The sequence below is a fragment of the Leptodactylus fuscus genome, chromosome 1 (assembly GCF_031893055.1).
Source record: "Leptodactylus fuscus isolate aLepFus1 chromosome 1, aLepFus1.hap2, whole genome shotgun sequence".
Lineage (NCBI taxonomy): Eukaryota > Metazoa > Chordata > Amphibia > Anura > Leptodactylidae > Leptodactylus > Leptodactylus fuscus.
Window position 1 is genome coordinate 205,279,242 of NC_134265.1, and position 13,135 is coordinate 205,292,376.

Here is a 13,135-nt window from a genome sequence, read left to right on the forward strand (position 1 = left end):
CACTTTATTGTTTAAATCACACATCCATGCAATGTAATTACATGCTTCTGTAGGATGAGGGTACAATTACATCACACGGCTGCTATAAAATACATGGTGTGCAATGTACTGAATATTCCCTTAGAGGGGATATCCACTGAGGTGTTCCTCAACTGCTGTTTCCCTTGTAAAGTTAACATATTACTGGTAGTAGAGAGAGATTAGCAATCTACTGCCTGGAGAGTTCAGTACAGTAACTTCCACAGGCAGCAGAGGTGAGTGCCGATTTCTGCTTCTAGATGTATTATATTTACAAGGTAGACAGTGCTTGGGGAATAAGCCTTTCCCTAACTGCTGACATGATGCTGTGTGGGCCCTTTGACCCTGATCAATACGCAATTGGTGTTGTCTAATTAATTTGCATAGAGGTAAAACTATGTTTCTGATAGATCCTATGAATTTATTTATTTATTTTTATTTATTTTTTTTGGAGTCGATGAATTTATTTTATTTGTCTTGGCAGCCGATGCTTGGTACTATCTGCTAATATCCCCATATTGTTTTCATTGGCAGTGTTAGGCCCTGCTCACATCACATTTAGTCCTATATTTAGCGTATATAAGTGCTGAGTATATTTATAGGGGTCCAGTAAATGACAGAAGCTGAAACAGTGTTCTTGTGGCCTGTTGGAATTACACAAACCAACATGTAGCACGTTGTATACGTTTGTTTTGAATGGGAGTCTATGGGTGATGTATGCCATTGTGTTCCTTTGTAATATCACATTTTCCTCTACTGTGTTGATTTTACAGAACTCACACGTCAATATGACTCTATGCATATGGTATCCGTGTGTGTGTGTGTGTATGTGTGTGTGTGTGAAGGCGGGGGGTCATTGGGAGCATTACACAGGTTCCTTTCCATTGAGATTTCTGCATGCATTACTGCTACATTTTCACCGTGGCCCAGAAGCTATAAGTTACATCACTTATCATACCTCACATGTTTTATCTGTGCTCAGTGACTCCAAGCTCTTTGTATACATGACCATTGAGCTCTTGCACCCTTCTGTTTCTGTAAAGTCTGAAAAAATATAAAAATACATCACATGTACATAAATTTATTTTAGTAAGGTCTGATTATCATATCAAGTTACTTACCTCTAAGGGCTAGTTCACACGTGGGCAAAGGGGCGGATTTTGACAGTGGATTTCGCTTCAAAATCCGCCTCTTTACAATGGTGGTCTATGCAGACCGCCAGGCTTCTTTTCTCCGCTAGCGGCAGGCTGCTGCTAGCGGAGAAAAGAAGCGACCTGCCCTATCTTCAGGCGGAAGCCGCGCGGCTTCCGCCCCCGGCAGCACCCTCCTATGTCGGCTCATTCATTTGAGCCAACAGCGGAGGGGAAAGCCGCGACCGCGATGGTCGCGGCAGGCGGGTTTTGACCCGTGGCGGGTTTTGACCCATGACTCGCTGCGTCTCTCTCGGTGTCAAAACCCGCGCGGGCAGTTCACGTGTGAACTAGCCCTAAGGGTATGCTCACAAGCATAGTCACAGGTCTATCAAGTCAACCTATAACCTTACACTGTTTATCCAGAGGAAGGCAAAAAAACAAACGAACATAAGGCGGTTGTCAATTGCCGCACATCAGCGGAAAAAAAATCCTTTCCGACTGCAAATCTGGAAATCAGCACAAAACCCTGGATCAACTTGTCTTTACCCAAATCTAAAACCCGTAACCTGTAATGTTTTTCCATTCGGGATGTGCATCCAGGCCCTCTTTTAAGCAGAAGATATGTTGCAATATATTATATTTTTGCGGATATTTTTCTTCAATGTGTGGAGGGGATTAGCCAGAATCCCATCCATTTTTCAAGTATGTTCAATACTGTGGTTTTTTGCCTTGGCGATCTGCTGTGGCAATATCGTGGTGCTTACACCTAAAAGTAGAAAGGCTGCTTCTGACGTTGTTATTTCTGAGAAGATTAATATCTACAATAGCTCTGTACCTGAGCAGAAGGATTTATGGAAGACCCCCCTGTACAACACTTTGGCTGCCTTCCTGAAGAACCTGGTGAGGTGGAGGGAGAAGGAGAATGTTGGAGCTGTATGGCATGTGGCTGAGGATAGCTTCTCTGGTGTAAATTCCTGAAAATGAGAAAATAAACAAGAACATAGTGAATCCTCATATTCACTTGTACTAAACACTTTATATGGTATTCCATACCTGGGTAATAAAGTCATGTGTAAGGATGTCCTCTATACAAGGCCTACTACTTGGGCAGCTTGCAAGTAAAGAGATGATAAGTCTTCTGCCACTGAGTGATATGTAAGATGGCACAGGGAAGAACCCTTCGCGGATGAAGTAATACATCTCCTTTTGTGAGCGAGCTCTGAAAGGCGAATATCCACTAAGCATTGTGTACCTGAATGTGAAATAAATAAAACTGTGGGACACTGAAACATATCATTTCAGTAACTGGAAGAAAAAACACAAACAGTAAAGTATGCTCATAGATTACGTCAATGTCATTTATGTTGTCAGGATTGCAAGTTTTCATGAATATCATACAAACATCACAAAAGTAATGGTACATTGTAGGCATATATAGGGGTGGTCCAACATCTAGGAGCCATGCCAAACCTGAGGATGAAGAAGGAGTTGTGAAGTGCTGTGGTCCCTTTCACTGTTTTTACCAGCACAGCAGCCACTAGGCCACCTATCATCTAGGAAACTTCATAAACAATTTTTCTGTACATTATGTTCCAGAAATGTCAATTTCCAATGGTATTTCTGTATGTCATCATGTACTTGGTATATATTTCCCTCTTTACATTAATATTTTTTCTTTAATAATCTCTAAAAGGAGCAGAGATACACGGATATTTGTATACAGATATACAGCACAATTAGGGTGAATTTACATACTGTTGCAGAAATTCATGTGCTTTCCTAAACAACTCCATACAAATGAATGAAGCGGATTCTCATTTATAGTGGTCGTTGCAGGAATTGTAGTTGTAGATAGTGGTCTAGGCTGCAGACAATAATGTAATGCATAAAAAAACATCAGTAAATTTTCAGACTTACATTATACACCCAAGAGCCCAGATATCAGATTTAAAGGAATGACCGTTCTTGGCCAGAACCTCTGGGGACAGGTAGTTTGGGGTGCCACATATGATGCTGCCATGAAAAGAGACACTAGTCAGACATTTGGGATGTTCACAAGCAGGTTCCCAGTAGTCATAGTTCATGAAATCTCTCCTTACCCTGGGATTTTTTCACATTGTTCCACAGTTGTTGCCAATCCCAGGTCTCCAATTTTTACAACCATGTTCTTCGCAATAAAAAAATTACCTAAAATTACAGAATGAAATGTAAAATGTAAATGCTATATAGTGGGACTGGATACGTCACTTCTGGACATATATTAATGAAAATCTTGTGTGCATGGGAGGCTGTGACACTGTTCTGAAATAAACAATGTAATATTCAGCATTATAAAGTTGTGTGCTATTAAGATATGTCTATAAACCAGGTAACAATCAGGTCAGTTGAAATGGGATATCCTCTTTTCCTGCACCAGTTTTTATACCCATATGGACAGAAGTCTCCAATCACTTCCATTAAACAGTGCCACCCAGTGGCCAAATGCAGTAATTCAATTTTTTAAATTCTACAGTAAAGTTAGGGCTAGTTCACACAGGGACAAGGAGGCGGATTTTGACAGCGGATTTCGCCTCAAAATCTGCCTCCATAGAATGGTGGTCTATGTAGAGGGCTAGCTTTTTTTTTTTTTCCGCTACCGTTTTTTTCTGCTAGGGGAAAAAAGAAGTGACATGACCTTTCTTCAGGCGTTTTCCGCCTGAAGAAAGCAATAGAAGTGAATGGGAAGTGAAAAACGCGCATTTTTTCCGCTCGTTTTTTTGCATAAAAGCACGTCACTTTTTTTTTGCAAAAAAACGCTCCACAAAAAGCGCGGCAAGGTCCAAAAAACGCTTCCTAATTAGGAAGCGTTTTTTTTTTTTTCAGGACCAAAATAAGCCACACGTAATTTACGTGTGAACTAGCCCTTATGATTGGGATTAGGAGGAAAATGGTGAGGAATTTGGTGTGGAATTTCAGCGCTGAGAAAAAAGCCTCCCATTGACTTCAATGGGTTCCTTTTTCTGCTAGAGGAACCCATTGAAGTCAATGGGAGGCTTTTTTTTTCAGCGCTGAAATTCCACACCAAATTAACCCTTAAATTTTTATTTTGGCTGTTTATGGTAATACAGTGACACAATGATTTTGGGCAACCCATCAAAAATAAGAACTATCATATTCCATTTATGTGATATAGACCTTGTTTTTACTGTGCGTATCGCTCACTAATAGTCCCATTTCACCATAAAGTACCTAGCATATTCTGTTTGTGGACAAATCTAATTAGCTTGTTCATTAAATAGAAACATACCGCAAAGCCTCCTCATCACAGTTATGCCTTCAACTAAGTTGAAGATCTGAGGCTGGACTACTCATGACCTGTTAGTAATGAAAGCTTCAGCCCATAAGAATAAGAAATTTCATGAGAATTTCTATTGTATATATATTTAAGGCTCCATTCAGATTACATTTTTTACATCCATTTAGCAAATATGTTTGAGAGATGCAAACAATGGGCATAAACGGATCCAATTGGTGGGCATCCTTTACATAAAGATCAATGTTCAAAAACAGATCAGTTTCTGACATTCACAACATGGAGAAGAGTTTGCTGATTACTGAGATGACACCCACTGGGGCAGATGGGGATGGAAGCATTGAGGCTCAAGATGGACAGTCAGAGAACTAGGTAACTATTAGGAAAAGGGGTAGAGTGAAGACTGTAAGGGAGAATGTCCTGACCTGGAGCATCCCAATATGTTTACCAAGTTGAGGGATGAAGGGAATGTCTACTACAGCAAGAAGTGAAATGGGAGCAATTATTCATGTTACAAGTTGGGCAGTCTGTCAGAAAGACCAGGAATACCTGGGATTTTGTTGTTTTCTGGGTTCCTGGGTTCAGTATATTGGCCTGACAGATTACTGGGAGGGACTGATGAAGACCCAGCAGTCATGGTGCACATTGGCACTAATGACAAAGTTGAAAGGTCCTAAGAAATTATTTTAGGGACTTGGCCAGAAAGCTTAGTGTAAAGAACTCAACAAAAAGACTGATACATTAGAAGCAATAATGTTGGAAGACCAAGATTGCAGCTCTAGTCCCATGGCTACGGATTTAGAGCCATTCAGAGTTACAATGTTCTTGAAAGTTCAGCTCACTCCATTGACACTTTTTACATTTTCCCCAAGGTGCACAAAAATCTAGATGACTCACCGAGAAACCCATTGTTGTGGGTTTTGGAAGCTTCTCAGAGAAGAGATGTATCTACATTGACTTTTACTTACAACCTTTGGTACTTACGTTATCCTCATATGTGAGGGATTCCTCACAACTCATTGAACTTATAGGTTATTTAACTTTACCAAACGGTATGTTGATGGTTACTGTGGATATTAAATCATTGTATTCAAATATAAAACACAATGATTGGATTGCTATGGTTGTATATTTTTTGGATGGCTAGACTATGAGCAACCACAAGCATGATTTATTTCTGATTGATTTGTTAGACCTTATTTTTTTTCGGCACAATTACTTTGTTTGTGATTTAGCCTTTTATAGGCAGATATTGAGAACTACCATGGGTGCGCATTGTGCAGCCTTCATCGAGAATGATAAATTCTCTGAAATATGGATACAATTATTCCTTTTTACAAAGTGCACTGAAGGGGGATAGACTCATCCACCATAGGAATATTAATGAATAAAACTTTACTTTTATTAGATATACTTTAAAACTGGACACAAACAATTACTAATTTACTAATTAGGGAGTGAGTGAGTTTTGACTTGCAGGGTCAAATAGTGCAGTATCTCCTCCCCCTATGGATCGCTCACTTTGTATATAGCAGGTATTGGTGAGGGACATGGTTTTATACTTTTGTTTGTGTCTAGTTTTAAAGTATATCTAATAAAAGTAAAGTTTTATTCATTAATATTCCTATGGTGGATGAGTCTATCCCCCGTCAGTGCACTTCATCGAGAATGATCTCAGTTGGTAATGTTATATTGGCAATGTGATTTTCTTTTGGATGGGGACTTTGATAAATGACAGGATTCACACGACTATGTTCCGGAAAATATTGACAACTAATAATCTACTTCACTTTCACTTGGAATATTTAAAGAGGGAAACTCTGGTTGGTCAGTTTATGAGAGCTAAACGTAATTGTACTTTTTGGAAACATGCATTGGATTTGACCCGGCATTTTCCTGATCATGGTTATCCCTGTAAAGTCCTTACTAGTACTTTCCAGAGGGCACAGAATATTAAAAGAATACAATAACTGAGAAGCGGGGAAAGGTCAAATATAAAGCAACACGAAAACAAAAAAATGACCTAGGAAGATATAGCACTAACAATATATATATATATATATATATATATTCTGATTAAAACCTAGACATATACCCTTATCTCGTTTAGTTGGGTACAACCCAAATGAAAAGCCATCCTGCCTAGTACTACAAATATCTAAGCTGAGACAAAGTTCAGTTTTCCTCAGTCTTGCCCGATACAACATACGATTGACGGTTCTAACGATATGGCAAACAGATAGATTTGCGGATAATTCAGATTATTACATTAATAGCTGAACCATCATAATTGACTAAACCATAAAATGTATTGTGCGGTGCTGGAGTAAAGCTTAATAAAAGGATTCTAAAACTCTTAAGAAGCACAAAGACAAAAACAATTAAAACAGGAGCAGTCTGGGATGCTACAAAATATGCGTGATTCTAAACGTATACATTCATCCCTCGACATCCCTTTCTATATTGTATGAAGCAACCAGCTTGGCAGAGACCTATCCTCAAGCATACAGTATGTGCTTTGTAAGGAGAACTTTAATACTGCCCACAATTCGTTGAGAGACGGCTTACATCCACAAGCAATACTTGCTCCACTTCAAAGTCAGTCAACTTTACTTTATTTATAATTTTTTGAGGAGATGGGATGGTATGACATCTGGAGACTACATCACTCTACTCTTATGGAATATATACGTGCCACTCTACTGGTAGAAACTCCTTGTTTTGCATAGACTACTTCTGTGAAAAAAACAAGACGTGCTGTAGAACACAGTACAAAGATTATTCATACAAGATGTGTAATCCATAAGATGTATTGAGTGAATGTTTTGGGTCCCCAGCGCCGCACCTCCCATGAGGCGACCTGAAGCGACCGCTTCAGGCGGCGCTATGCCAGGGCCCCAGGGAGGGCTCCAGCAGCCTCCCCTCAAGCTCAGGCAGAGAGCAGGTCCTCACCGTGCCTGCGAACACCCCGCACCCTTCGCTCCGAACCCTCCTCCCGGGGGGAGGGGGGCTTCGGGGGCGGCTTTCTGTCGTCCGCCTCAGGCGGCGAACGGTGCAGGTTCACCCCTGTGGGTCCCCCATGAACCTTCATCAGACCATCTGACAACTGGATATAGAATAACAGACATGTATAAATATAAACATATACACAGATCAGGCTATAACACATCATATTTTCCATATATAAATGAAAAATACTTAATTTGCTGAGTTATTGGATTCTACTTTGTTATAATGGTTATTATAGAGCACATCTTGTTTTTTCCACAGAAGTAGTCTTTGCATATATTGTGATGTTCTCAAGGTGTATCTCTGTGGATACCTATCTCTATGGACACCTCTGAGGCAGCATACATTGCAGACCCCATGGAGGGGAATAGGATGACATCGCTGAAGTCCAGCAGACAATACCTCTCCTACCTTCGAGAAAAAAAACGAAAAAAGACAGACTTTCTTCAATAACCAGGAGTACTTTGAACACCATAACCACTCCAGTAGTCTTTTGGCCCATTTAATTCAACAACAAAAAACGCCTCTCCTGCCATACTCAAAATATGCTCCTGCTCTGGTGTGCTACATACCTCTAGCAAAGACTTACTGGCCACTTTTACAAGCTCCATGGAGGTTCCTTCCATAGATCTCAAGTAGATGTCTCTTTAGACAATATTAACTCCTACCTTGGTGACCTTACATTCTGATGCATGAGGCCTTCCAAGATGTGCCAGAACTATTAATAGACCAGAGTCGCTTAATAATTCAGCCGTATCTGACTCTGACACAGCCAGTTATTAAATCTGTTTTAGTTACAGCAATTCTAGTAAATGCAGGTCTTATAAATGGTTAGTGAATTGTAGACAAAGTAAATGAAAATGTTGCATAACTTTTTGTAATATAATAATTAAGCTTCTGCATATAAGAGAAGAATGTGTTTCTCTGAAGCCCCTGCTAAAAGCAGCTGTGTAACTGTGTCTGGTTATATATTTGTACCTCGTAGAATTTCTGACGTCTGGGGGAGAGCACAAAGGGGTAGAGGTTCACTGAAGGGGTACTTGGACAACGGGCTAGTCTATTTCTAATTATAAGAACGGGTTATTTGCAGTACATCCTATCAGTTTCATTTATTTAAGGTAGCACTATCATCAACATTGTGCATAATTTATATTACTGGTTAAACATAGCATTAACTGACGTGCCAACATGACCCAAGACACATTTAACTTGTCTACTATTTCCCACTTGCATCTCAGCTGAATTCATCCAGACTTAATCTATTCTGATTTATTCTAAGGTTTCATTTACACCAATTTATGGGATTATATGACATACCTTTTATCCCGAGCTAAGCATAATGTAAATGCCCATAACACAACCTTAATAAATGAGATTGCAAAACACATGAACTCAAGCCACGAGCTCAAGCCAATATACATATCATCTGTCCACTCATGTAAAATAGTGACTAACCCCCTCTTACTAAAGCTATGACACAACATACAATTAACAATTGGGAGGGTCCAGTTTCAGACCAAAACTTCAGCACTGTGCAGACCTTATAGTAGTCTTCCAATGACCAATCAAATTATTCGGACTATAGGGAAATTTCCCAGTGACAACAGCAACCAATCAAGACCTCTCATCAGGTAAAAAGGAAATCCTTCTCTGAAACTTTGGCCGATCACAGGCCCTCAGGTCAACAACATCCACCCAGCTACCAGTAGGGAAGAATACTTTCTGTTTGGGTTAGTCAGTTATTTGAAAAATAACCAAAACTAAACTTCAACAAGGATAAGCAACATGATTATTTTGGTTCAGTTATAGCAATAGGTTCTACCTGCAGTTTTGTTCAAACCCAACACATCCAAATTGCAATCGCTATTATTATACTGTGGGGTCTTCAGACCCCAGAATATAATAAGTGGAGGTCCACAGGAAGTGATCAAACATAAAAAAAAAAAAAAAAAAAAGAGTGTTGCTCACCTCTCCTGAGTTCCATTGCTACTCTCTGCTGTCTTTGGCGCTTCTGGCTGATGTCATGGAGTACTCAAGCCTGTGATTGGGCCTCAGTTGGTGACGTGGCATTGTGACACATAGAAGCAAGCATAACTAAGCTGCGTGACTGAACATCAGTTAATTGCCATTAATCGTAATCAAAGTAAATTCACCAATTAATAGCAATTTCGATTTAGGTCATAATCACCCACCTCTACTTCCTGCCAAAATTCACCTCAGTGAGATGACCATTGACGTAAATTGATGTCTCTTATAGGATCATCAGTATCTGCGACAACATTGATATGACCTGAGAACATTATAATCATTTTGCATAACTCAAAGGTTTTGTTACAAATAATGTTGATGTTAAACAGAACTAAAAGATCTGCATCTTTGTAGCTGAAGCTGTATGGTCATGGTTTGGTCTTTACAGAACTACATATACTGCAGAAACATACAGTATAGAAGACATGCATAACACTACACTTATATATGATACTCCCTGCCAACCTAGATACAGGGACATTTTATTAACAATCACTTAAACCCCAGTATTATGATGTGGGCATGAACTCAGATGAATAGCTCAACTGTCTACGATAGTCCTATACCATGATAGAGGTGGAGATAACCCCCTTTTTTACAGCTCTTTTTAACTCCTTCCCACCTCAGCCAGTTTTTGGCTTCCTGACTTGCTGAATTTATTACCATTGATATGTGAAAATGAAAAATTACTTTTATTTCCAACAAAATGTCGCTTTAGTGCCAAATTTTTCATCTTCAAAAAAGGTTAAAGGGGAATAACCAACTAACATTTTTCTCCTGAACACCGACAATACGTCACATTATACATTATTATTATATAGCAGTATTATACAGCAGAGACCCGGTGCTAATGCTTATGATCAGTGTCCATAGTGATTGTGGGTATTCATCCCCCCCTGGCACCTTAGTCAAAGCTGACCAAGGTGCCATTTTGACTGAGATCCAGGGCTGGCATCACATTGGCATGACAGCCGAGAGTCTATTGAAGGCTCCCAGGCTTGTATGCCATTCATTTGTATGGCAGGCTGCTTTATGGGGTTCAAGAGCCCTAGGAGATCTAATAAATACAATAAGAAATTAAAAAAAAATAAAAAAAAAAATATTAAAAATTCAAATCACTCCCCTAGAATACATGTAAAAGTAATTAAATACTGTGAAATGCATACATATTCAGTATACCTTTGTCCAAAAACATCCGGTTTACAAACCTATAAAAATATATTTTCCCATACAGTGAATGCCGTTTTTTTTTAACTGTTTTGCCTCTAATAAAAATTTTAATTAAAAAGAGATCAAAGCAATAGACATTCCCCAAAAGGGTATATGTAAAACAATATATCTGGCCCCTCAAAAATAGATGCCCTATGTATCCCTGTACATGGAAATATAAAAAAAAGTTATGTGTGACAGAATATAGCAACTATAAGAAAAATTTTTTTTTGCAAAGTTTTGGTTTTTTGTTAAGTGGCAAAAGTGTAAATAAAACTATATGCATTTTGTATCCTCAGAATTGAACTAAAACATAGAATACAGGTGACGTGATTTTGGCTGCAGAGTAAATACTATAAAAACACCAACCATTTGTGGTTTTTTTTTTAGATTCCCAGTACAAAAGGGTACCATTTATATATGCATGCAACTGCTTTTCATTATTCTGTGCTATCCAATTACTTCCCTGTTCACGCACACATAAATATATATATGACTATCATCACTAGGAATAATGCAGAACAGTGAGCAGCTTTACACGTGATATGCGCTGGTAAGTGTAGAGATCTTAGTTAAACTTGGCATCCAGTGAAGACTTCTGGTGACTTGATCTTAAAGCCAAGCTGGTAATGAATGAAGATGGGAGTGTACAGAGCAGACATATAAACAGCTAAAAGCATGAGATGCCAACTGCACAGACTAAGATGTAGACTGTGTGTAGATCTAAGTTTTATTACATGGAGAGTATGTTAAGAAGTGCCAGGTTTGTGATATCCATGTGTGGAATGTTCTATTTCTGGAGCCAGACTGTGACTGAATATTCTAGAGAGATACTATGTGACCTTTTGGCGGTTACAAAATAAATGCAAGCTTCACTGAATTAGAAATGTCTACTGTGCACAATGAAAAGGTCCATAGGTGACGTATAGTAACATACTACTCACTCAGCTTTAGGTCCCGGTGGATAATACCTTGCTGGTGTAAGAACTGAACCCCTTGTAATATCTGCTTCATATAGTATCGCACTTCAGGTTCAGTCAACAGTTTCCGGACCCTTAAGATGTGAGCAAGTGACTGCAGAGTGAAAACAAAGACAAGTTACCCAGTTTAATAAAATGTGGGGCTTCAGCCTAAAAGTGGAAAGAAACAAAGGAGGATATATCTAGATGTATACATTATTATTAGAGATGAGCGAACACTAAAATGTTCGAGGTTCGAAATTCGATTCGAACAGCCGCTCACTGTTCGAGTGTTCGAATGGGTTTCGAACCCCATTATAGTCTATGGGGAACATAAACTCGTTAAGGGGGAAACCCAAATTCGTGTCTGGAGGGTCACCAAGTCCACTATGACACCCCAGGAAATGATACCAACACCCTGGAATGACACTGGGACAGCAGGGGAAGCATGTCTGGGGGCATAAAAGTCACTTTATTTCATGGAAATCCCTGTCAGTTTGCGATTTTCGCAAGCTAACTTTTCCCCATAGAAATGCATTGGCCAGTGCTGATTGGCCAGAGTACGGAACTCGACCAATCAGCGCTGGCTCTGCTGGAGGAGGCGGAGTCTAAGATCGCTCCACACCAGTCTCCATTCAGGTCCGACCTTAGACTCCGCCTCCTCCGGCAGAGCCAGCGCTGATTGGCCGAAGGCTGGCCAATGCATTCCTATGCGAATGCAGAGACTTAGCAGTGCTGAGTCAGTTTTGCTCAACTACACATCTGATGCACACTCGGCACTGCTACATCAGATGTAGCAATCTGATGTAGCAGAGCCGAGGGTGCACTAGAACCCCTGTGCAAACTCAGTTCACGCTAATAGAATGCATTGGCCAGCGCTGATTGGCCAATGCATTCTATTAGCCCGATGAAGTAGAGCTGAATGTGTGTGTTAAGCACACACATTCAGCACTGCTTCATCACGCCAATACAATGCATTAGCCAGTGCTGATTGGCCAGAGTACGGAATTCGGCCAATCAGCGCTGGCTCTGCTGGAGGAGGCGGAGTCTAAGGTCGGACCTGAATGGAGACTGGTGTGGAGCGATCTTAGACTCCGCCTCCTCCAGCAGAGCCAGCGCTGATTGGCCGAATTCCGTACTCTGGCCAATCAGCGCTGGCCAATGCATTCTATTAGCCCGATGAAGTAGAGCTGAATGTGTGTGCTTAGCACACACATTCAGCTCTACTTCATCGGGCTAATAGAATGCATTGGCCAATCAGCGCTGGCCAATGCATTCTATTAGCTTGATGAAGCAGAGTGTGCACAAGGGTTCAAGCGCACCCTCGGCTCTGATGTAGCAGAGCCGAGGGTGCACAAGGGTTCAAGTGCACCCTCGGCTCTCCTACATCAGAGCCGAGGGTGCGCTTGAACCCTTGTGCAGCCTCAGCTCTGCTACATCAGAGCCGAGGGTGCGCTTGAACCCTTGTGCACACTCTGCTTCATCAA

General features: G+C 40.3%; 2 protein-coding genes across 2 annotated transcripts in view; one reads left to right on the plus strand and one right to left on the minus strand.

Annotated features, from left to right (window-relative positions):
• The window catches only part of C1H19orf25 (chromosome 1 C19orf25 homolog), a 245,185-nt gene that overhangs the window by 34,029 nt on the left and 198,021 nt on the right, over window positions 1-13,135 (plus strand). The gene's annotated exons all lie outside the window — the stretch shown is intronic.
• The window catches only part of PLK5 (polo like kinase 5 (inactive)), a 36,361-nt gene that overhangs the window by 16,305 nt on the left and 6,921 nt on the right, over window positions 1-13,135 (minus strand). Inside the window, exons 4-9 of the mRNA XM_075283353.1 lie at window positions 11,634-11,763; window positions 3,251-3,338; window positions 3,069-3,164; window positions 2,205-2,403; window positions 1,987-2,125; window positions 977-1,062 (exon numbers count right to left, since the gene is read on the minus strand). Coding sequence (XP_075139454.1) covers window positions 977-1,062; window positions 1,987-2,125; window positions 2,205-2,403; window positions 3,069-3,164; window positions 3,251-3,338; window positions 11,634-11,763 — 738 coding nt within the window. The remainder of the gene's footprint in view (window positions 1-976; window positions 1,063-1,986; window positions 2,126-2,204; window positions 2,404-3,068; window positions 3,165-3,250; window positions 3,339-11,633; window positions 11,764-13,135) is intronic.